This window comes from Macrobrachium nipponense, chromosome 1 (assembly GCF_015104395.2).
Source record: "Macrobrachium nipponense isolate FS-2020 chromosome 1, ASM1510439v2, whole genome shotgun sequence".
NCBI classification, from domain to species: Eukaryota; Metazoa; Arthropoda; class Malacostraca; order Decapoda; family Palaemonidae; genus Macrobrachium; species Macrobrachium nipponense.
This window is the reverse complement of record NC_087200.1, coordinates 106,090,339-106,116,393: the sequence shown is the minus strand read 5'-3', so window position 1 is coordinate 106,116,393 and position 26,055 is coordinate 106,090,339. Positions and strand designations below refer to the sequence as shown.

Below are 26,055 nucleotides of genomic sequence, written 5' to 3'. Positions count from 1 at the left end.
CCCATGCCTCAACTCCGAGAAACGGAGCCCACATCCCTTCTCCTTCCAGGCACCGAAGATCTTTGGGCAGATCTCCCAGCCACGTTCACAGTAGGGAAACTCAAGCCAGATTGTGCAATAACACAATTTAGCGAGAGGCTTCCCAGGCTCCCAGACAATCTTATTCAGGCTGAATTTGATGCTAGGACCAGGCTAGGGAGGACCTTGAATGCCCTAGTAATGACAGAGGTTGCGGCAGTAACTTACGGCACAGAACCCCTTTTCAAATTGTTGGCTAAGGCACAGACACACACCGTGCAGTGTGATCTGTATGACTTCACAATCGCAAGGCGCAATTGCAGAAAACATGTGCTGCAAGAGGCGACCATTTGCCACGAACCCAATAAGTTGCTCGCGGCTTCCATATGGGGTGCTGACCTCTTTCCGGAAGCATTGGTCAATGAGGTTCAGCATGAGGCGACAAGGCTGAATCAGAGCCTTAAGGTCCATTGGGGACTTTAAAGTAAGAGGAAGCCTGAACCTACTTCCTCTACTACAAAAAAGTTGAAAAAGCCTAGGAAATTCCAACCTTTCTAGGCTACCCAACAGCAGCAGGTGGTACAGGCAGTGCCAGTCTCCCAGGTGGCACAACCCTCCACCTCGAAGAGTCAGTCTCAGCAATTCCTCCTACTGACTCCCCAGAGCCAGCCTTCTGCCTCTTTTGCAGTGTCACCGGCCTTCAACCCAGTCTTTGAAGGCCAAGCGTTCCAACCTTTTAATAGGTTTGGAAGAGGCAGTAGGGCTAGGGGTGCATTTCGCCAGAGAGGCGGCGGAAGAACACCTAGCAGAGGCAAACACTTCCGAGGAGGACGCGGGTCACAGCCTGCTCCAAGTCAGTGAGAACCCTCAGGTATGAGGGAGACTGTTCCTCTATCGCCACAGATGGGGATTCAGCAATTGGGCACAAAGTATTGTGTCCAAAGGACTGGGATGGAGCTGGATCAAGGGCCCTCCTCCATCCAAGACCTTCCTTAAACGGCCAACATCGGAATTGACGGAGTATGCTCAAGAACTCCTTCAGAAAGGAGTAGTGTCAAAAGTCAAGCATTTAAAGTTTCAAGGTCGCTTGTTCAGCGTGCCAAAGAAAGGCTCAACCAAACGAAGAATAATCTTAGACTTGTCCCGTCTAAACTTATTCATTCGTTGCGACAAGTTCAAAATGCTGACTATCTCGCAGGTGCGGACCTTACTTACCCGTGGGGCCGTCACCACCTCTATCGATCTTACAGATGCATACTATCATATCCCAGTGGCAAGACACTTCCGCCCGTACCTAGGCTTCAGACTAGGGAACCAGGCATTCTCCTTCAAAGTAATGCCCTTCGGGTTGAACGTGGCCCTCAGGGTATTCACGAAGATGGCGGAGTCAGTAGTTCAGCAACTAAGGTCTCAGGGGATAATGGTAGTAGCGTATCTGGACGATTGGCTTGTTTGGGCAACAACCTTCGAAGAATGCCACAAAGCAACGGTCAAAGTAATACAGTTTCTGGAACATTTGGGGTTCCAAATAAACAAGAACGAGTCCAGGCTAACGCCGGACTCCCGCTTTCAATGGCTCGGCAATCAATGGGATTTAAGCTCCCACTCTGTCAATTCCACTGGCCAAAAGGAAAGAAATAGCCAAAGCAACTAGACAATTCCTCAAATGCAAACAAACATCAAGGAGAAACCAGGAAAGAATCCTTGGTTCTCTCCAGTTCGCCTCAGTGAAGTGACAGATGTTCTACTGAAGGCAAAGTTGAAAGACATAAACCGGGTCTGGCGCTCAAGATCAAACAACAAGTCTCGGGACAGGTTGTCAGCCATCCCGCCGATTCTCCGCAAGCGACTCTGCCCCTGGGCGGAGGCCAAGAATCTATCCAAGTCGATTCCTCTTCAATTCCCCCCTCCGGCGTTGGTTATCCACACGGACGCTTCTCTAAGCGGTTGGGGAGGATATTCTCAGTTAAAAAAAGTACAAGGGACTTGGTCTCCTCAGTTCCGTCAGCTTCACATCAATGTATTAGAAGCTATGGCAGTGTTCCTCACATTGAAGAGGCTTCTACCAGCCAAGAAATCTCACATCAAGCTGGTATTAGACAGTGCAGTAGTAGTACACTGCATCAACAGAGGAGGATCCAAATCAAGTCATGTGAACCATGTCATGATAGCTATATTCTCACTAGCAGCCAAGTACAAATGGCACCTATCCTCCACTCACCTGGCAGGAGTAAGGAACGTGATAGCAGACGCCCTGTCTCGTTCAGTTCCTCTAGAATCGGAGTGGTCTCTGGACAGGCGTTCATTCCAGTGGATGTGCCAAAAGGTCCCAGGCCTCTAGGTGGATCTTTTCGCATCACAATCGAACCACAAGCTCCCGTGCTAAGTGGCTCCCAACCTGGACCCTCTGGCTTATGCCACAGATGCCATGGCCATAGATTGGAATCAGTGGAAGAAAGTGTACATCTTTCCTCCAGTGAATCTTCTGTTGAAAGTTCTGAACAAACTCAGGACTTTCAAGGGACAAGTTGCTCTAGTAGCTCCAGATTGGCCCAAGAGCAACTGGTTTCCCCTACTTCTGGAATTGGGTCTCCGACCTCAACGGATTCCCAATCCCAAGCTATCTCAGCCAGTACAAACGAGGGCTGTGTTCGCTTCCTCAGGAATTCTCAAAACCCTAACTTTATGGACTTCATGAAGTTCGCGGCTAAAAGAGATGCAAACATTGATCCTCAAAATATCCTTTTCTTAGAATCGGATAAAAGAAAATCAACCATACATCAGTATGACGCAGCTGTTAAAAAACTAGCCAATTTCCTGAAGGAAACAGAATCTCGAACCATGACTACTAACCTGGCTATCTCCTTCTTCAGATCCTTATTTGAAAAAGGTTTAGCAGCCAGTACTATTACTACCAATAAGTCAGCTCTAAAGAAAATTTTTCAATTTGGTTTTAAAATAGACTTAACAGATTCTTATTTCTCGTCTATTCCTAGAGCTTGTGCTAGGCTCAGACCATCAGAGAGACCTAGCTCAGTTTCATGGTTCTTAAATGATGTTCTCAAACTGGCTTGAGATACTGATAATGATTCATGTAGCTATATACCACTCCTAAGGAAAACATTATTTCTTTTAAGTCTGGCTTCAGGAGCCAGAGTATCTGAACTGTCGGCCCTTTCTAGAGACTCAGGCCATATCGAATTTCTTCCATCAGCAGAAGTTCTCCTCTCCCAAGATCGAAAATTTTTGGCCAAAAACGAGGATCCTTTAATGAGGTGAGCCCCTTGGAAGATCCTCCCTCTTCCTCAAGACCCTTCTCTATGTCCAGTGACGACCTTACGAGCCTATCTTTCTAGGACATCTACGAGATCCTCAGGCCCCTTATTCATGAGGGAAAAAGGTGGCACTATTTCCTTAAAGGGAATTAGACAACAGATCTTGTACTTTATTAACCCTCTTACGCCGATTGGACGTATTAAACGTCGAGTCAAAATGTCTCCCGTATGCCGATTGGACGTATCATACGTCGGCTCAAAAAAGTTTTTTTAAAAATTCGCGGAAAAATACTTATAGGCCTACCAGCCGAAAACTTTTGTATCACGCTCCTTGGGGGATGCTGGGAGTTCACGGATCAAGGCGTTGTTTTGTTTACAATCGCTACGCAGGCGCGCAAGCGCGAATTTCTTTCTTATCACACTAAAAAGTATCAGTGACATATCTCGGAAATTATTTTGTCACTTTGACATAATTTTTGCACCATTTTAAATTATCCTTTACATGAAGTATTATATATGAAAATGTGCGCAATTTCATGCAAAATACAACAAAAAATACTCATGATTGTAGCTTTTATCAGTTTTGAGATATTTTCATATAAATAACGATAAGTGCAAAAATTTCAACCTTCAGTCAACTTTGACTCTACAGAAATGGTCGAAAAACGCAATTGTAAGCTAAAATTCTTATATTATAGTAATATTCAATCATTTGCCTTCATTTTGCAACAAATTTGACGTCTCTAGCACAATATTTCGATTTATGGTGAATTTATGAAAAAACTTTTTCCTTACATTCGTGCGATAACTCTTCCGATAAATTTTTTTGTGCGATTGTCCTAATGTTTGCACCCTTTTAAATTTGCCGTTACATAAAGTTTTATATATGGAAATTTGCGCAATTTCATGCACAATACAACAAAAAACAACCCATGGTTGTAGCTTTTATCAGTTTCGAAATATTTTCATATAAATAATGTTAAGTGCAAAAATTTCAACTTTCGGTCAACTTTGACTCTACCGAAATGGTCGAAAAACGCAATAGTAAGCTAAAACTCTTATATTCTAGTAATATTCAACCATTTACCTTCATTTTGCAACGACTTGGAAGTCTCTAGCACAATATTTCGATTTATGGTGAATTTATGAAAAAAAAAAAAAATTTTCCTTACGTTCGCGCGGTAACTCTTCCGAAAAAATCAAAATTTTTTGTGCGATTGTCGAAATGTTTGCACCATTTAAAATTAGCTGTTACATAAAGTTTTATATATGAAAATTTGCGCAATTTCATGTAGAATACAACTAAAAATGATTGAAGGTTGTAGCTTTTCTCTTTTTTTGAAATATTTGCATATAAATCACGATAAATAGAAAAAAAACCACGTTCGGTCAAATTTGACTCTACCGAAATAGTTGAAAAACGCAATTGTAAGCTAAAACTCTTACGGCCTAGTAATATTCCGTCATTTTTCTTCATTTTGAAACAAATTTGAAGTCTCTAAAACAATATTGTAATTTATTGTGAATTTTTGAAAAATATATTTACCTTCACTACGCGCGCCGATTCGCGGCCGCAAGTCTCCGAAATACGTACATCGCATTATCCTAATATTTGCTCCTTTTCATATTAGCCTTTTTATAGAGTTTCATATATCAAAATGTGCGCAAATTCATGAAAAATACAATAAAAAATAATTGAAGGTTGTAGCTTTTTCCATCTCCGAAATATGTGCATATAAAAAAATATATATAAAAATTTCGATATTCGGTCAAATTTAACTCGTCCGAAGTGGTCGAAATCTGCAATTCTAATCTAAAAATCTTACAGTATCGTAATATTCAATCATTTGTCTTAATTTTGAAACAAATTGGAAGTCTCTAGAACAATATTTAGAATTACGGTGAATTTTTGAAAATAAAATTTTTTTACATCCGCGCATTACGAATTCGTACATCATTTTGTGATAATATTTTTCCGGTGTTGATTTTACTGTTTTACTATGTATTATATATCAAAAGGATTGCAATTTAGTGTACAATACAACGAAAAAAAAAGTAACTCGTTAGCTTTGACCGTTTTTTGCACAGCGTGATTTGAATACAATTATCTATGAATTTTTTTTTTCGCTACCATATATCGCATTATTTACATATGATAATGATATTATTTTTCATTTCTGATGATTGCATACTAAACTTCAGGCAATGGAAAAAAATGAGCCAAAAATGAACTCTTAATCTTCAAAACTAAGCGCGCTGTGATTTTTTGAAAAAATTATTTTTTCCGCTTCCACGCTCACTCCAAACCGGCGCCGGCATACAGGAGAGATTTTGATTTTTAGGGCTTCGGCGTAAGAGGGTTAAACAAGCCAACCCAGATTCGTTCCCCAAAGTCCACGACATTAGGGCAGTAGCCATCTCAATCAATTATTTCCAACACATGAATTTTGATGACCTGAAAAAGTACACAGGCTGGAAGTCGCCGACAGTATTCAGACGCCACTACCTGAAATCCTTAGAATCTCTTAAATTTCCAGCAGTGGCAGCGGGAAACACAGTTTCTCCTGACACTGTCTAAGTAGTTTAGTCGTAGATCCAGATCTCCTTTCTACCCGTCTCACTAACATCCTTCCTGTAATCCTGCCACCAGGTTCTACCCTGTTTTGAGCCTTAGCTGCCAAAAAGGCTATATCGTGATGTTTTCCTTATTTTTATGCTAGGATTACTCACATCTGTATATAATCTATCATTGTCTAGTTTTAAGTTATCGTAAGTTAGCATAAGTTTAGTTTTAAACTCCTGTTGTTTTTCATAAGTTTAACATAAGTTACCATAAGTTATTTTAAGTACATATACGATAACTTCTGTAATTATTACTCTAGATTATACTCGTCTAATATATTTGGTTTTTTCTTATTACCTTATAGTATTTTGAATTTCCTCAAGCTTGTGGCCATTTCTCTGGTACTATTTCACGAAGCGACACGGGCTGAGCCCAGAAAAGGGATTTTGACGAAGGAAAAATCTATTTCTGGGCAAGGGCCCGTGTCGCCTAGAGAAATCCCCCCACTTGTTTTTTTTTACACCCACCCTTGGGCCCAAGCTTGGTCTTCTAACTTCAAGGATGGCTGCTAGAGGCGCTCATGTTGGCGTGGGAGCGCTGGTAGTAGTAGTTACTGGCGTGGGCTGTGTATCAGCTCTCTCTAGAAGGAGGATTTTGTGAAGGAGGGATCTAAATGACAAGAGGCCCGTGGTAGTGGTTTTACTCGCCCCAGAAACCATACCGACACCCTCTTTATATAGGGTGAGCGAGTCAGAATACTCTGACATCCCATTTTAGTTTTTCTCTGGTAATGTTAGTCATATTTACCTTAGAAATATGAACTAAAAGGATATTTCACTGGGCGACACGGGCCCTTGCCCAGAAATAGATTTTTCCTTCGTCAAAATCCCTTATTGCTACTTGTACATGATTCACTTTGCTTGTTCTGGAGCCTCCTCTGTTTAGGCAATGGACTACTACTAGGCTGTCCGAGACTATCCTCACATGGTTGTTCTCGGGTGGTGATAACTTTTTCAGAGTTAGAAAAACTGCCATGGCTTCCAATACATTGATGTGGAACTGGCGGAACGTGTTTGACCATGTTCCCTGAGTTTTCTGGTGCTGAGAGTATCCCCCCCAACCACTCAGTGACGCGTCTGTAAGAATCATCACAGATGGGGGAGGGAAGTGCAGTGGCACTGACTTGGTTAGATTCTTGAGTTTCGACCATGGGTGAAGTCTCTCTGCCAGTACAGATGGAATTACTGAGAGTTTGTCTCTGAGGTGATTGTTGGCTCTCTTCTTCCAGACACGATTGATATCTTTCAATCTGGCTTTCAGTAGGACGTCTGTTACTGACGCAAATTGTAGTGAACCGAGGATCCTCTCTTGGGTACGTCGAGAGGCCTTTTTGTTCCTGAGAAATCTTTTTGTAGCCGCTGCTATCTCCTTGGCCTTCTTAGGTGGAAGGGATAGCTTGTGTTCCTCCAGGTCCCATTGGATTCCCAGCCATTGGAAATGGGAAGCTGGTTCCAGCCGCGACTTCTCTTTATTTATTTGAAATCCTAGAAGCTCTAAGAGTTCTATGACTTTGGCTGTTGATCTGAGGCATTCCTCGACTGTGGTTGCCCAAATGAGCCAGTCATCTAGGTAGGCTACCAGCATTATTCCTCGGGTCCTGAGTTCCTGGACTACTGTCTCTCCTAGTTTGGTGAATATTCTGGGCACGATGTTGAGCCCGAATGGCATGACTGAATGAATACGCCTTGTTGCCTAGTCGGAAGCCTAGGTATGGAGAGAAGTTCCTTGCTATCGGAACATGATAGTAAGCGTCTGTAAGATCTATAGAGGTGGTGACGGCCCCACGGGGAAGTAAGGTCCGCACCTGTGAGACTGTCAGCATGCGGAACTTGTCGCAAAGAATGTAAGAATTGAGTTTGGAATCTAGAATGACTCTTCTTTTGGATGAGTTCTTCTTTGCGACAGTGAACAGACGTCCTTGAAATTTTAGGCTCTTTACTCTCTTTATGGCTTTCTTCTGCAAGAGATCTTTGGTGTACTCTTCCAAGTCTGTTGTTGGAGTCTGGAAGAAGTTCACTGGTGGTGGTGGGAATCCTCCCTTCCACTTCCAACCCAGGCCCTTGGAGATTATGCTGTATGCCCAAGGGCTGAAAGTCCAATGATCTCGGAACCTGTATAGCCTCCCTCCTACCTGATACTTCTCACTGGTTTGTTGCGGGCTTATAGCCCCTGCCTCCGCAGAGTCCCCTACCTCTAGACCCGCTACGTAGCCGGGAGTGGCCTCTGGCTCTACTACTACTGGCATGCCGGTTGTAGCCGCGAAAGGAACCGCTGGCTTCATAGACGGGGTTGAAGGCAGGGGAGGCCATTAGGGCTGCAGAGGTTACATGCTGTTGGCCTTGTGGAGCCTGAAGCAGCACAAACTGCTGCTAGGGCTGGGCCTTTGATGTCGGTTTCGACATTTGGGCAAGGGGCATTGCCTGTGCCATTTGTTGAGGGCGAGAAGTCTTATACTGCACAAAGTATCTTTGTTTCTTCTAAACCTGGCTTGTTTTCCAGGTTGCCTAAAACTTACATTTGGAGGGCAGACCCCATCGGACACGGAGACTTTGATTAGCCCTGGAGGCTTCCCTCATGACATTATCTACCTCTTCTTGAGGGAAGAGGTTCTCGCCCAAGATTGAGGTTTTAATTAGTCTATTAGGCTCATGCCTAATAGTAGCCTCCGCCAAGACGTACTTCCTGCAAGCTCTTCTTGCGACACCAAAATCGAATAGGTCCAACTGGTAACTCTGTAGCAGACTTTTTGTCAAGACCTGGAAGAGCTGCTCGTCTTTGTAAATAGAAGCTACCAACTCCATTGAGGCAACGGAGTTGATAGATCTAGCCAGTCTAGTCCTAGCCTCAAACTCAGATTTTACCATGGGGAGCTTATCGGAGAACAAGGTCGAGGCACAGTCCGAATCTAATTTGCCGACCGTAAATGTGGCCGGAGCATCTTGCCAGAAGTCTCTGTTGGCAGGTATGAGGAGGGAGGTAGCTTCTGTCTCCTTCAAGATTGGGAGAGGCTTTTCTTCCATGATTTCTTGGAGGGTTAACTCTGCAATCTTGTCTGTGCAGGGAGACGGAACCTCGTCCGGTGTCACAAACATGGTGAAGGAGCCTTTGTGAGGCATTAACCTGGTGTTAACGCACTCCCAGTCAGCCAGAGTACGAGCCCAGACAACTTGGGCTTGTTCCTTCGCAAAGATTACTGTTTCCTTAGGAACTTTGTCCACTCTGACCAGCGCATGCTCCGCTAGTCTGGCGAACCCCTTGAAGGGAAACTGGAGGCCTTCTGGGTAGAACTCAAAGTCCTCCAGTGGTCAGGTACCGCAACCCTCTAGGGTTAGTTTGCCATCCACGTATGGGGCGTGCATGGCGGTCGCCATGGGTTGTTCTTAAGGAATGGTGGCAACTTTGAGGCGTCCAGAACTTCCGAGGCTAGCGCCGGAGATCTGGAGTGGAGCAAACCCGCCATCAACTCCTTTATGGGCTTAATCTGCTCAGCCACTATGTCCGATACTGACTGGCTGGAGATCTCCGAACCGGAGGCCCGCCTCAAAGAGTTGAATCTTTCGTCGACTGCGTCTCTAACCTTCGACATCAGAAGGTTAGCAAGGAGATCATGGTCAAGGGCTGACTCCGCCGCCCTAGATTTTGCGGACTTTGTTCTCGATCCCTTAGAAGAGAGAGAACCCTTGGCAGCAGGCGATTTTGCAGAGGAAGTCGATGGTCTAGGGGCCGGAGACAACTCTGACGCCGCTGGCGGAGCTGGCCTGTGTACCTTAGGCAACAACTTAGTTGCCTTAAGGGACTTTTCCTTGGGACGGACAGATCTCGAGCCGTCCCAAGTAGTAGGGGTGGACTTGGTAAAGCCCCGGAAAGAGGAAGAGGAAGAGAGAGTGGGACTGAGGAGGCTACCTGCCTCGCTTACCTTGCCACTTACCTGCTCATCCAGGGCCATTGGTTCCATATGAATGTTTTTTGCCGCGACGTCTCCCACTAGGTCCCGATCGTCCGGCAGCGGGGCTGTCGCGGCCCGAATGGCGTCGATGAGGGGAGCCGCCAGACCTGCGTCGACCGAAGCTGATGGCGAACCTGGGAAGAGGCGAGTCCCCAGGCTGTAGTCCAGGACGTAGGGGCACCCGGACGGAGCGTTCCGCCCATACCCGGAGACCCACTGTCTCAGGTTCGTTTTGGCCAACTGGCAGCTGCCCTCATCCGTCTGTAAGAGAGGAAGGGGAGTTAACTTTCCTACCATATCTGGTTTATTTCATAAAATATAAAATATAGGAAATTGAATATGCAATATATACTCAATTTGTAAACAATGAAAAAAGAAGGTTATGTAGTGCTTACCTGGTCATTGACAAAGATCATGACTAGCTCAAAGCACAGGGTGCACGCCTCGGTTGGAAGTCTGACTACCTACCCGATCATAAGTGGCCAGCCAACTGGTCGTATATGTAACCTACCCTGTATGGGTATTAGTTAACAGAGAATCCTGGCTCGTCGTGATTGGTCTTAACATTGATTAGGGTGGCCACCCAACAGTCGATGTGTAGGCTACCACCTGCAGGAGTGGTAACGCGACATGGCCTATGGTCTGTCGTGGTACGAACATCGACCAGGGTGGTCACTTATCAGAGACCTAGGCTACCTCATAGGATGGTAGTGACTGAGACCATGATTCACTGTGGTAAGATTACGACCAGAAGGGGGCTCGAACGAGAGGAATAGCCTAACAAAAAGGGCTAGTCAGTAATAACCAGACCTTGTATGGTGCAAGAACATGGCTCACATAATGGACTAACGAATTTACTACAATAATGAGGTAATCTGAGAGTTGTAAAGATAACAAACCAACTATACATGGGTAACCAGTGCCGGCTGTTTGACCGTGGTCATTAGGACCAAGCTTCGCTCAATCTAGGCTACACATACCTCTATATAACTTCTTCTTAGCTCAGCTCGAAGAAAGACCAATAATCATACTCTTTTTAGAAATCGAATTTAATCGAATCAAAGTGATTGTGAATTTTGACGTTTCAATTAAGGAGCTTTATTATAATTTAGAAATTAAATAGGAGTAGTGACTACTCACGGTCAGATTATGATAGCAACTCTTCAGCCTCTACAGTGAATTAATACTAGTATATTTTAATCTATTTGTAAAATACTAGCACATGTTATAGATATATTTATAAGGGTAGAAAGAGAGAAGGAGAGAGGGGGAGAAGGCTAACACGAGAAAAAAAGGGGGGGAGAGAGAGGGAGGAGGTACCAGTATCTCCCTCTCTCTCCCAAAAAGCGCCATAGGCTACGCTGTAATGACGAAAACATAATGCTAATAGAAGCCTTATCTCTCTCTCTCTCTCTCTCTCCTCTCTCTCTCTCTCTCTCTCTCTCTCTCTCTTTTCTCATTGCAGGCAATACCGCCTGCTTAATTGAAGTAAATAAATATAATACTGTAACTATAAGAACATGTCAAGATTACGTATGCACCTCTAGGTGGGGGAAGAAAGTTAATCGTCCTTCCCCTGAATTATGTTCTTAATTCAAAATATAGAAACTGCTAATTACAACGCGGGCGTGAATGTTAATCTAATGACATGTACTACAGTATATATATAGTGTAAAAAACACGGGAAAAAGGGTACTCATACTAAAACTAGCCATAGCTAGTTATCAAATAATAAAAACTGGTACCCAAAACTCACGCGTTCCTGTTCGTGGCATTAAAAATGGCGGTGACGCCGTGTTCCCGCCATACTTTCTATGGGCTCAAGGGTCCATAAAAAGAACTCCAATTTCATAATATATTGAAAAATACAAACTGGGGTACTCAACTTAGGTGTTGGTGACATCTGGGAAGAAGCCATCATCAAATAGCAAGTAAAATCTGCAAGAAAACCACAGAACCAAGAAATGTGTTTACCGGTGGGAAAGTTTCTAACAGGATAATCGAGTGAGGGCGCTCGCATCGGGCGTCGGTAGTGGTAGTACAGAGGCAGTGTGAGTGTGGCTGTTGGCACGGCTCACCCCATGTGAGGATTTTGAGAAGGAATACTCTAAATGGAAGGAGACCTGTGAATAGTGGCTTTCACACGCACTGAACTTTATACACGACGCCCTTTGGGTGCTCGTGCGAGGGTAGTAACCTCTGCATACCAATGCTAGCTTTTTCTCTGGTATATTTAGAAAGTATTTATATCAGAAAAGTGGATAGCAGGATCCTTTTCACCGGCAAACACAGGTCGACCCAGAAATACTGTAAAGTGAAAAAAGTCTACCTTTAATCCTTTGGGTGTCTAGAGTATGTAAAGATATAATAAGGTTTTATACAGTATACAGGTAGCTATAGTGTTCAAGTTACGATAATTCATCTTACGATAATCCGATTTTACGAGACTAAATTACAATAGCCTAACTTTATCCCATCTTCTAGTTGAATCAGTTCAAAAACAGCAAAAGATAATGATGAAAGTATGGTTTTAACATTATACTAGTTGCGTAAATGTGTACAGCCATGAACAACCCAACGAGAAACAACTTTTTTTTCTAAGTACAACCAAATTGGATAACAAAATCCATTTGGTTTGTATTTCAACCCTCGCACTATAGTAAACAAATACTGTCATTGGTATAACTGACGTAATGTAGAATAGGACTGAAATATCTTAATGTAATAACTTTATTCGCTTTAGATCAAAGATCAATAGGGAAAATGGCAATTTGTCAAAAATTGCATTTTTCCTAACTATACAAACCTGATGTCCTTTACAATAGGAAGGTAACTAGCGGCAGTGGAACGGTCGTAAGCTTCGAACAAGGGAGTTCGGTAGTTAACTGCTTGTCCGACAGTGCGTGCGCAGCGCGACTGGGAGGTGAAGAATCACTTTTGCTTTAGGCCCAGGAAAAACGCAGAGTGAGGGGTGGCATGAGGTTGGACTATATGTAATGGACCTCAGGTTTGTATAGTTAGGAAAAATGCAATTTTCGACAAATTGCCATTTGTTCCAGTACGTATAAAAACCATCGGTCCTTTTACAATAGGAAGACTCACTTCTTGGTGGGAGGAATCTGGGTCTTAAGAACAGACTGGTGTTCGCCCAACCTTGGATTCCCTCCCTGGTTGTAAGAGCAGAGGGAGGGATCCTAGCCTCTGCCCAATTGATCGGGGTATGTACCCCAGGATCAATGGTCAGACCTCTGGACCCAAGTAATAAGAGGGAGGCAAGCGTACCTCTTAAAACTAGCAAGCAAGAACTTGTTCCTATTGCAAGAGGCAATATGAAGTCATGGGTTGTCTCTGGTTGGCTTCCACTTCCCCTCCCTTGTTGGGGGAAGTGGTGGATAATCGCTCCTATCCCAACTGAAAGGGATAGGATGGGGCTCGGTCAAGTAGCTTACCTGCATCGCCTCCTGATCAAGCGTAGTGACGACCGCGTCCCTCTGCCCACAGGTAGAGGGAGAGAAAAAGATGGGGAAGAGAAGGCCAGTCACATTCTCATTCACCTATCCCTTCATGCAGTCACACAAGGATGCGATGCTGTTCTGTCCGCTCGGGTGCTGGGTAAGCTACACAACGTGTTGAGCAGCCACCACGGGTCCTAAGGAACAAGTGTCCAAGGACTTGTGGGCTATATCCTGAAGGTAGAAGGAGGTGCATATGGTCTGGTTGGACCAGACCCCTGCCTTCAGTATCTGCCAGCCAGAAAGGAAGTGTTCCTGTATGCTTCTTTCTTGGTCATCCCAGTGCTAACGAAGAGGCATCAACACTCAGACCTGAGGTGTCGAGTTCTCTTCAGATAGCGCCGTCGCGCCCTCACAGGACAAAGCAGCATCTCCTTCGCATCGAAGCCAGTGAAGTCCATTAGGGAGGGGACTGTGAAGGACTCGAACCGATCGGCAGGGACTGAAGAATTCTGAGTCTTCGCTACGAAGTTCGGTACGAAATCGAGCGTCACAGATCCCCATCCCCTGGTTGCTTAACTTCGCAGGAAAAGCCATGCAGTTCCCTCAAGAGGAAAAGAAGGGAATAGTCGCTATGACCTATCCCTCTTCTTGACATAATCTTCGGTGATGTCCAGTACCCATACTGGTCTATCCGTCTGCAGCGAAGTGTCTCGCATTCTCGTATCCCATTGCAGCGAAGTCTCTCGGGGTCTCGTATCCCCGTGCGGCGAAGTCTCTCCGTCTCTGTGGTGGATAGGACACCGACACTCCATGGTGGGTGTCGATGGTATGGGTACTGGGACAAGCTAGTAGGACAAAGTAATGATTGATCTGGAACAACCGAACTAAGTCCACAGCGTAGCTTGTGACTGACTTGGGCGCTTTGACAGCTGCCGACTGACTGCGTTCGGTTGTGTGAGGCAAGCTGTCCAAGCATCCGAGCAAATCATGTGACCTTCGCCTTTAAAGGGGTATGCCGAGAGACCATACAAATCGTCTATTTGTTTGCCATTGATGCCGAACGGCGAGGCGATGATTCTCTCAAGGCATGTGCCCAACAGGCGAAAGTCAATTGCCTACTAGAGACCGAGGTCCCTGATGGCAAGACAGAATTCTCATAGTAGTTGAATCTCAGCTAAGGAGAAACAACACTGCTGTTGAAGACGAAGGTGGAAGGTGAATGCAACCTACGTCTTCACAGCCGAATTGAGAGAAGTAATTCTCAAGATTCTGAACCTGTGCTTACAAAGGACTGAAAACGCTAAACCGCTATTTCGTTGCTGTTCGGTGAGAAGTCGTAGTTGCAATGAAAGCGGGGCGCTTTTCAGTAATGAAAACACAGGGATGTACTGCCTGCAGAACCGCTTCTCATGGGCTGATCATCATCTTCTTTCAGGTTATCCAGGGAGGACAATATAGTTGGAAGTAGAGCTTGCAGGGTGGGGAACAGGCGATGTCTTCCGTTATACATCTGTAATTCGGGGTGAACAATGAACAATTGCACACCTACGAATACGAGAATTCTCGCAATGTCCAAGGCGATGCAGTAGAGATGGTCATTCATGTATGCGAGAATCCCAGTCAATCAGAGACCTAAGTCTGTGATTGTCGGGCAGAGATACGGTTCGGTAGTCAATCATTGTTGAGGAGAGAGACATAAACCGACCGTTCATCTCGGAGAGCCAGCTGGTACTGGGCTGTGGCAGGCAGCCCAATACACCGTTAGCTCTCGCTCACTAGTCATCTTGAGTTGCCAGGTAATCCATTCCAAGAAGGAATGCGTTCGGCTTGAACCATTGAGCGTAAAAAAAAAAATACGCTCGAGCAATTGTATTTAAACGAAACGGATTTCGGTGAATACAAAAGCTGAGGTGGTGTTGTCGTAACAATACCATAAGTATCTCAAAATCGAAACTGGTAACTCCTGGGAGGTTGCAGGCAGTCCCGAGTTACAGTTCAATTAAGATACTATTCGTCTTGGTCACAATCCGTAGAGTTAACTACGGTATGTGCCTACACCCCAGACAATTCAACTGATTAACAGAATCATGTCGCGAGGGCAATATACGTAGTATATTTGTAGGTTCCTGTACAAAGACCTCCATCCTAAATTCTTTTCCATTCGAGGAGTGAGAATAAGGATTGGAAGCTGACACCCTTCATTCTCTAATGAAGAGAGTGAAAGAGAAGTCTTTCCAGAAGGAAAGCTTCAACGGTGATAACAGAATACCGAAGACGATAGTTCAAGCCAAACTGGATGCTCCCACCCGTTCTTCTCTATCCCATGGTTGGCCGCCTACTGTGAGATATTTCTTCCTTCAGCAATAGTGCTTCTTCCAAACGCTAGAAATTCCAGGAATTCGAGCATTCAGCGAGTTGCCCGATTATCGTAGTAACAATTATCTGGGATTCTCGTCTAGCCCACTCTGGACCGTGGTTTCGCCCAAGTGTTTGCAGATCGTAAAAAACAGAACACTCTGAGAGTGCTAGAAATTCCGAAGAATTCTAAGCGCTCGGCGAAACCCCCACCGAATTCGTCCGATGATCATCGGTTGGTGGTCCTCCCGATTCCCGTAGAAATCGAGGATGGGGCAGGATCCTTCCTCAATGATGGGGACTTACGTCACGTAGGACCCGAAGGTCTCCCCCAGGAACGCAGTCCCCAACATGGAATCCTACAGAGAACGCTCTGCAGGATCCCTCCCCTTTCCCTCGTAGCCGTAGGGAGAGAGGGAATGGGGGAGGAATTGGATACTCCCTCGCCTTCCCAGCGGAACTAGCAGTTGGAGAAGTGAGTACAAGCAGCCATCGCCGCAATGGGAAAACGTTTTCATCAGGAGAAAACGTTTTCCCGAGGATAGTTACGAACTCGTACTGTAGGTTAAGCGTCTGCCGCCACCGTGACCGTCCTCTGGGTGGGGCTGAGTGAGCACCAGACAGGAGAGCCGTTACCGTCCTCCGACACGTCCCAGTCCTCATCGAGGACAAAACCTCTCAAGAGGACCGAAGGGGGAGCGCGCCCTGTTCTCTTGAATGCGTGGTCCAGACAGACCGTCACGTGAACAGCGGTGATGGTCCCTCCAAGAGTCTGGGAAGCGTCATTCGTCCTTGCCAGCCGCCCACCCTCACGGTCACTCCTGTTTGCCTCGTTCCTCATGGTGTAGCCTAAGGAGGTTGAAGGGACAGGTGAGGGAGACCTGATGCTCCTACCCTGCCTACTAACATGCTAGTAGGCTGGGAGGACTGCAAGCGGGTGGCGATCGAGCTGCAGGTCTGGACCAGCGGCTTCTTGTGGAGAAAAGCTGGACCAAGGAACGGAGCGTCGGTCTTTTATGTCAGGGGAGCTGTTACAAGAGCTCCTCCCCTGCCTACCAGCAGAACCGGTAGGCTAGGAGGACTGTGGCGATCATCAACCACGGTGATGGTCGAGTTGCTGGTCTGGACCAGTGGTTTTCCTGCCTTCATGAGATCACTGGCGATCGAGCTGCAGGCCTGGAGCGGCTAGACCGAGAGCAGCGGCGACGGTCCCGACGGCGATCCTTCCCCGAGGTCGTTGTGCTGATGAATCAGAGCAATGACCTCAGCAAAATTCCTCTGGATCTCAGGAGTGACCACATCTTGAGGAGTAGGAACGTCAAGTCCCTCCAGCAAGAGCGATTCCCGAGACCCTCCTCCTTCAGAAGGAGGAACAGCGGCAGACCCCTCCCGGTCTCCTCCTGCCACTTGCGCATACGACCAGTGCCCATTCTCACGGCGCATCGAACCGCTGGAACCAGCCGAGGCCGGATCCTGCAATCGAGGGGACCTCTTACCAGCCTCAGCCTGTGGCCAGTCTGGGACCGCCACGGCAACCCTGGTAACCAGCTGGTCGCTACGAGAGTGACTGCTGGCCTAGCTTGAGTCACCTGAGCAGCTCTTGCCAGCCTTCTGCTCCGTCCCTTGGTCCTGGCGCCGAGCGAACTCGGACGTCTGGGCCTTGGCTGCACAGTCGCCCGCGGGCGCCCGTACACTCGGAACCTCTCGCGAACGAGAGGACGAGCCGGAACCTGGTGTAGCGGCAGCGCCCCTACACCAGGCGAGGAAGTACCGGTTAGCCGGTACTCCTCTGGTCCCCGTCGTCTTCTTCCTTGTGGAAGTAGAGACGGGCCCTGCTCACGAAGGAGCAGGAGGACCAGCGGAAGGACCCCCCCATCCCACCCGAGTGAGATGGGCCCTTAGAAGTTCCCGAAGGAGCCTTCTTAGAGGGGAAGGAGGCAGCCTTCTTCTTCCTCGGCTTGGAAGCCTTGGGAGTCGAAGGGGAAGAGGCGGCAGCAGGCGACAAAGAAGACGATGACAACACCTTCCTCTTCTTCTTCATTAGCTTCTCAGGACAGACGTCAAGTCCTCCATCCAGGATGGAACCGGGGCTGCTGTTGCCGGAGCAACAGGGCTCGGCTGCACCTGTCCGGAAGTACCAGTGGCTGGGGCAGCAACACCGCGGGCTGGAACAACGTTGGCAGGTGCAGAAAACAGCAGGAACAGCAGCAGCGGCAGGTACGGCAGACAGGGCAGGTACTCCAGGAGACGGGGCAGCAGCCAGCGACATCCTGGGTACCGGCGGCAGGTCCAGGGGCAAGCTCTTCGGCCATTGGAAGACCGGGGCTGGCAGCAAAAAGAACCCGAGAGGGAGAGGCACACCCCTCCTCGGCACGGCACCGATCGGGCCCTGCATGGCGGCCGTTGGCGTCACAGACATCACAAGAGGGGTGTAAAACAGGTGAGGAGGGGCAGCGTACTCTGGAGTCGAGATCGTGTAATGGTGGTCATGGCACAGCCTCCGCCAGATGCTGGAGCAGCCCCTGGACGCTCGGGGTGCCCTGAAGTCCCAGCAACACCCACACCTGGCCAAGGTCGTCCCCTGCAGCAGGAGCCCTGAGGAAGCAACAGTCAGAAGTTGGGAGGAGTTTCCCCTCGTGGGGGGGGGGAAGCCCCACCCGAGCGAACGGAATACCCTGAATACAAATGCATGTCGGGCAACGAGCGCCCTCCTCTACGCTCGACGGATTGGGCGAAGAGAAGGACCTCGAAACCCCACCCGAAGGGGAAGGTGCCAACTGCGGGAGCTGAGTCTGGGGCGGGAAAGAAGACGCAGTGTCCGAAACCAAGGGAGTAGCAGAGAGCTTCTGACGACTCCTTGGCAGGCCTACGCTTCTTCCCACCCTTGTACAGTACCCACTGCACCTCCGACCAATTACACAAATGTTACAAGGCTTGGGCCGAGAGCATTCACGCCCTCGGCACCGAGTGCAAATGAGGATCAATCTTTGGAAAAGAGCGGAAGACCCGCACTTGCGGCCCTCCACCCCCGGGCACACTCTACGGTTGATGGGGGGGGGCGCGGGGATAGCTCCATGTCCGATGATCCATAAAATCAATGTAATAAAAGATGAAAAAGACAGTACATACTTACAATTCACTTTCAAACACTGACAAACCAAGTTGAAGAATTCACAACAAAAGCAAAGCATACGATGATGAAGCCGGCAGAGAGCGATGACGAACACGTCCTCCACACACACACACGGCCGAAAGCAAAAGTGGTTCTTCACCTTCCAGTCGTGCTGCGCGAGCACTGTCGGACAAGCAGTTAACTACCGAACTCCCTTGTTCAAAGCTTACGACCGTTCCAGCTGCTGCTAGTTACCTTCCTATTGTAAAAGGACCGATGGTTTGTATACGTACTGGAACAATATACCGTTAAGTTTAAACCCAGTTGTAGCTGGAGCTGAGAAAACTGTTTAAGCTGCTAATGACTATTATCGTTCATCAGCAACAAGGATAAAAATCCCAGTAAACGTATGCCATCAAACACAACCATAGGCAGAGTTGAGATAAAATCATTTCTATCAAAACTACTGTGCTTGAAAGACACATTTTACTGTGTTTCACGCTGATAAATAACATAGAGTTCATATTATGATGACATAAAGGAAAATTGCGAACGGAATCACATAATTGTTTTACTCAATAAACATGCTACCAACATAATCTGCTAACAAAATAAAAAAAAAATTTAGCTCACAATCACAACATGATGCATTCAAGTCATATTTCTACCTAAAAACATATTGTACGTATAAGGAAAAATGATCTTGTCTCATTCAAGTCAAGTATCTAGATTTCGTTTATGCTAACTAGAAGCAAGAAAATTCGCTCAGAATTGGATTAAATATGGCGAAACAAACTCGTATTCACCATCAGCTGATTTCCAAAACAAAACATTGACTGCTATGTTAGTATAGTATTTTATAATACAATAATATGAGAATACATACAATATTATTGGATACAGTGAAGTAATGTATAACTTTTTAAAAGATTTATGGAAAAGATGCATACATATTTACTTTTTCTTCTGTGCTTATCTTAATTTTAGTTACTATGCCTTCTACATAGCAGCAGCACCTCGAGCTCATACGGTCATACCTCAATTTTTTCCTCGAGTAACAAAGCAAAAAATCGACCAAGTTGCAGTTATATTAAGTACTACTTCTATCCCATGGAAAAATCAAACAAATTGCAGTGTTGCAAAATCGAATGTATACGTGAGTTTTGTCTTTTAAAATCAATTTATGCAACAATTGTAAATATAATTTATGTTATAAAAACATGACTCAATGATATAAATTAAAATTTTGTTATTCGGGCATGACTGAACAACCTATTCTCTTCATCATGTAAAGGGCTGTTACAAAGATTTCAAATGGATATGAGTACTGCCACTGTATCATTTAAGTCCAAAAATAAAAAAAGTGCCCTATAATACATTTTTCACACACATTTCAAACATAAAAGCATGAAAACTTTTAACAAAAAGCTGAAGTTTCATTAACAAAAAGAATTATAATTAACTCCCAAATTAATAAAATATAACCACATGATTTGTAAATGCATTTTTCGGAACAGCGGCGGACAAGAACGAACATTAAAAAACTTCCTCTTTGATAACGTGGAGGGCAGTTTCAAAAGCTGCCTTGTATCATATTTATGTACAGAAATAAAAATACCCTATACGTACACAATACATTTTCATACACATTTTAACCATAAAAGCATGAACATTTATAAACCAACTCATCGATCACTAAATTTGCACTTTTTAACTCTATATTTTCGGAAGAGCGGCAGGTGGCGGCATAGAACAGCATCATGGGTACATAGTTTACCCTAATACCTATGTAATAACTCTCAATAAAAATGTTTAATATCATTTGCATAACCTTTATGGCCTGAACGGTATTTCTACAAATGTATGTACTCGTTACACATAAAGGTGCTTGTGGCGCTGTTAACCGAAAATTGTGCAATAAAATTACCTTAAAATACCTTATTTTTTTATAAATATTTTTTACGACAACCGTAAAACTTATTTGACGCTAAGTGATTGCGCCGCTAACTGCGGGCCGCCTGTACTTTGTAACTAAACTTTCCTCAGCTATGTCTGGTTAAGGCATTGTCAAATTTTGTGGCAGCCACAAAAGGAAATTCTTAGTAGTACTGATATTGTCCCTGACCACTATGAGATTCATTACACACCTAAAAGAAAAATGATTTTGTGCCATTTCTGCTATAAAAGAACTTGGAAGTATTCTCCATTATATAAATGGCTGTAGAGCTTTTATCTAATTAATCTGCGCATTATACTATTATCTAATTACTCTGCATTTTATACTATTATCTTATATCTAAGCATCATATCACAGTGATGTGAGCAATTTTTTCTTCCTATCAAATTAAAGTGTTCCTGATACCATAGAAAAGCCCAATAAATTAGATTTTTTCATGATATTTTAGAGTTGCATGTTCTGTTCAATTCAACTCCTCCCTCCAGTTACTGACTTTTAGGCTATAGTACAACTGCTTACCACAAATATGCTAACTTGAAAGTGTCAAAAGTGAAACTGAGTTTCAATCTGGTCTGCTTTTGACACATGACATCAGTCTGTGTATGAAGGGCACCATTCACTCGAATCTCCTTCACTAACAAACTTCCTCATCTGATCATTTTAATAATAACTGAGACGGGAACTGAACTACGGCTAGATCCAAGTTTTCCATTGATGTAGGGTCAGTCTGCCAACAATGACAGAGAATGAATTTGGATCACTCACTGGTGCTGACACTGTTCAAGTAGATGATATGCACAGTACCAATCCACAACATGACTGACTGATGAATGAGCAAAAATACAGTGTTTTGGGACACGAAGTGAACTATTTCATGAAGCTTAGAAAATTTTCAAGATTTACAAAGTAGCAAGTTGGTGTCACAACAAGTATCAATGGATCAGAGATTCTTTTAACCTGTTGGAGGTATTAATAATGTCTTATACACATATAACATAGAGAAACATGACTAATTTTAATCAATTTGTATTTTTTATAGCTAACAAACCTTTGTTCTTAACAATAGGATAAATCTTCCAGTGCCAGCTGGAAACCAGTTTAAAACAATCAAGACTATAATGCAAGGAATCTGTGGCATCTGTAATTCAGGGGCAGGTGAGGTGGAGTGGTCACCAACCACACATGAACCCTGTGATGCATTTAGTTTTTCTTCCAACCCAAGATTAGCAGAGGGACGGCTAGAGGTGGGCAATTTACATTAAGAATTCAGGTTTGTTGTCTGTGAAAAATTAAATTTATTAAAAAAACTACTTAATCATTCATACATATCAAGACCAAATTTTAAATTATTTTGAAAGACTAATACTCCTCCAACATAGGTACATATATGAACTTATGAACCATTAATGGCAAAATATTTTAAAATCAGAAAAAGTCTAACCTAAATAGTTTACTTCCAGTCTTTGGCATGAACCACTGAATGCTTCTTGAGTGGCACTGGTCCCATAATCTGTTGGCCAGCATTTTGTTGTCAGAAACACCTCTTCTCTTGGAACCCCAGAATCCTAAAGAATCATGAACAAGATAAGACTTTTTTTTTCATAAGAAAAAAAGAAAATAGCAAATTATTATTTGAAGTTATACTTCAAGAGGGACACTTCAATCAGCTGATTCACTTTATTTATTCTATTTGAGTATGGGAAACTGCTTGGGATAACATGTTGTGTATTTTGAGCACAATTTCTAATGAGTGAGCTGCATAATATTACAAATGCATGAATTGCCAACTAAGGGCCACTCAGAAAGCAATAACATATGAAGATGATCTGAAGAATGAATCATCAACCTTCCTTGGTTGGTTCACTTCCCATCACCAGTCTAGCTATTGTTTCTGTACAGTAACCATCGAAAGGTCATGCAACCTTGGGCTTCAGTGTTTTGGCCATATTTTTGTAACTTCACAGCAAAATAAGTTCCCAAATAAATTAATAAAATCTGTGATGAACAAATGAATTCCAAATAAAAGAAGGTATAATAGTCAGAAAATTTTTTAAAAATTACATTTTTATAATAAAATAATGTTTTATATATTTATTTACCAAGTACATGCTAATTGCATTGTTCACAGTTTCACTTGCCGACAGCTAAAAAATCTTGAAAATTGTGGTAGTGCTAGTATCGGTGTAGGTACTAGCCATGCCCACTTTCAGGGTAAGAGAGGAACAACTTTAGCAAGGAGTTCTATCGTTTTCGCCCTTTTCCCATATGAGGGTGGGAGGGAGGGCTCTTATTCATAATTACTTGGTAAATATGACAAATTCTTAATCAATTTGTATTTTTCAAAGCTAACAGACCTGAGGTCTCAACAATAGTATAATTTCCAAGTGCCAGCTGGTAACCGGTTAATATAATCAAAGATTGTAAAGCAAGGAATCTGTGAAATCTGGCAACTTCTGCGCATACGAGGTGATAGCTGGTCAGAGACCATGCATTGGACCTTGTGACGCTTCAGTCTTCTCCCCAACCCAGGAGTTATACTAAAAGAGAGGTGCGACTAGAGGTGGGCAGTAAAACGTTAAGGTCTCTGGTTTGTTAACTATGAAAAATACAAATTGACTAAAAATCTGTCATTTGTTCATATGCGGAACAAACCTTCGGTCTTACCAATAGGATAGACTTATACTTGGGAGGTACAAGCCTCCTAAACCGGCTGGGAGTTAACCCACCTGACCACCCTCCCTAGAAGAACGAGTTCTAAAGAAAGTGGCTCAATGTTCATGAGAAGATATATAAACTGATATCTAACTACTCAGCCATCTGGGTTGAAATACAATGATATATGAGCAGATTCACTGCATCTAGGAAACCAAAGAAAATTCTAACTACTCATATAACAACCATATAGCCACAGACGTTTGTTACTGAATGGAGGGTTTGGTTATTTCAAAAACATAAAGCAAAACAACTATCAGTATGACCTTTTACTCACCTGTATCAGACCAGTCCAGAGTATGATGTGTCTTCCTCAACCCGCCCGTAGGAAGAAGAAAGGAACAAAGAGAAAGAAAGAGACCAGCCAACTCATTCATTCTCTCTTCCACACAATTATCATAAGTAAGATACAAAATTGCTTGGTGAAGGGCACTAGGTGAATTACACAACTTGTTGGGGAGCCACCACAGAGCCCAAGGAAAACATGTCCAAAGACCTGTAGGCAACATCTCTTAGGTAAAATGAAGTGAACATGGACTGACACAACCAGGTAACAGCACTCAAAATTCTATGAACAGCAAAGTTGTTCTTAAATGCTAGAGAGGAACTTATGCCCCTTATGTCATGTGCTCTAGCCTGCACCGACTCGGCGACAGAACCATCAAGAGACGAGTAACCCTGCTTGATTGCCTCATGTATCCAGAAAAAAATGGCATTCTTGGAAACTTCTTTTCTGGACCAACCAGTGCTAACAAAAAGCCTATGACACCTAGGTCTTAGATTATGAGTCCCTTTAACCCTCTTACCCCGAAGCGGTAAAAAAAAAATTGTCTCCCGTGTGCCGGATGTGTTTCAGAGTGAGCGCGGAAGTGGAAAAAATACTTTTTTCAAAAAATCACAGCACGCTTAGTTTTCAAGATTAAGAGTTCATTTTTGGCTCCTTTTTTTGACATTGGCTGGCGTTTAGTATGCAACCATCAGAAATGAAAAAAATTATCATTATCATATATAAATAATGCGATATATGATAGCACAAAAACGAAATTTCATATATAATTGTATTCAAATCGCGCTGTGCGCAAAACGGTTAAAGGTAACAAGTTACTTTTTTTCCCGTTGTAATGTACACTAAATTGTGATCATTTTGGTATATAACACACTGTAAAACAATAAAAGCAACACAGAGAAAATATTATCACAAAAAAATGCATGAATTCGTAACTCGCGGACGTAAACAAATATTTTTTTCAAAAATTCACCATAAATCTAAATATTGTCCTAGAGACTTCCAATTTCTTTCAAAATGAAGACAAATTATTGAATATTACTATACTGTAAGAGTATTAGCTTACAATTGCAGTTTTCGACCATATCTGACGAGTTAAAAGTTGACCGAATGTCAAATTTTTTTATATATATTTTTTTTATATGCAATTATTTCGGAAATAAGAAAAGCTACAAATTCAAATATTTTTTGTTTTATTCTACATGAAATTGCGCACATTTTCATATATAAAACTCTATGAAATGCCTAATATGAAATGGAGCAAATATTCCGAGAATGGTACGTACGTACGCATTTCGGAGATTTGTGGCAGAGAATCCGCGCGCGGAGGGAAGGAAAGATTTTTTTTTAAATTCACCATAAATCTAAATATTTTGCTAGAGACTTCGAATTTGTTTCAAGATGAAGATAAATGACTGAATATTACTAGACTAAGAGTTTTAGCTTACAATTGCGTTTTTCGACCATTTCGGTAGAGTCAAAGTTGACCGAACGTGGTTTTTTTTTCTATTTATCGTGATTTATATGCAAATATTTCAAAAATGAGAAAAGCTACAACCTTCAATTATTTTTTGTTGTATTCTACATGAAATTGCGCACATTTTCATATATAAAACTTTATGTAACGGCTAATTTAAAATGGTGCAAACATTACCACAATCGCACGTATGATTTTTTTGGAAGAGTTACCGTGCGGACGTAAAGAAAATGTTATTTTTTTCATAAATTCACCATAAATCGAAATATTGTGCTAGAGACTTCCAATTTGTTGCAAAATGAAGGTAAATGCTTGAATATTACTAGAATATAAGCGTTTTAGCTTACAATTGCGTTTTTCGACCATTTCGGTAGAGTCAAAAGTTGACCGAAGGTTGAAATTTTGGCAATTATCGTTATTTATATGAAAATATCTCAAAACTGATAAAAGCTACAACCATGGGTTGTTTTTAGTTGTATTGTGCATAAAATTGTGCACATTTCCATATATAAAACTTTATATAACGGCTAATTTTAAAATGGTGCAAACATTACCACAATCGCATGTATGATTTTTTTCGGAAGAGTTACCGCGCGGACGTAAGGAAAAAGTTTTTTCATAAATTTACTATAAATCGGAATATTGTGCTAGAGACTTCCAATTAGTTGCAAAATTAAGGTAAATGATTGAATATTACTAAAATATAAGAGTTTTAGCTTACAATTGCGTTTTTCGACCATTTCGGTAGAGTCAAAAGTTGATCGAAGGTTGAAATTTTGGCAATTATCGTTATTTATAAGAAAATATCTCAAAACTGATAAAAGCTACAATCATGAGTA

General features: G+C 43.5%; 1 protein-coding gene across 4 annotated transcripts in view; it reads right to left on the bottom strand.

Moving 5' to 3' along the window:
• The window catches only part of LOC135219528 (uncharacterized oxidoreductase ZK1290.5-like), a 334,332-nt gene that overhangs the window by 190,557 nt on the left and 117,720 nt on the right, over positions 1 to 26,055 (bottom strand). For all 4 annotated transcript variants that reach the window (XM_064256366.1, XM_064256363.1, XM_064256364.1 and 1 more), the window contains exon 3: positions 22,183 to 22,306. In XM_064256366.1, coding sequence (XP_064112436.1) covers positions 22,183 to 22,306 — 124 coding nt within the window. The remainder of the gene's footprint in view (positions 1 to 22,182; positions 22,307 to 26,055) is intronic.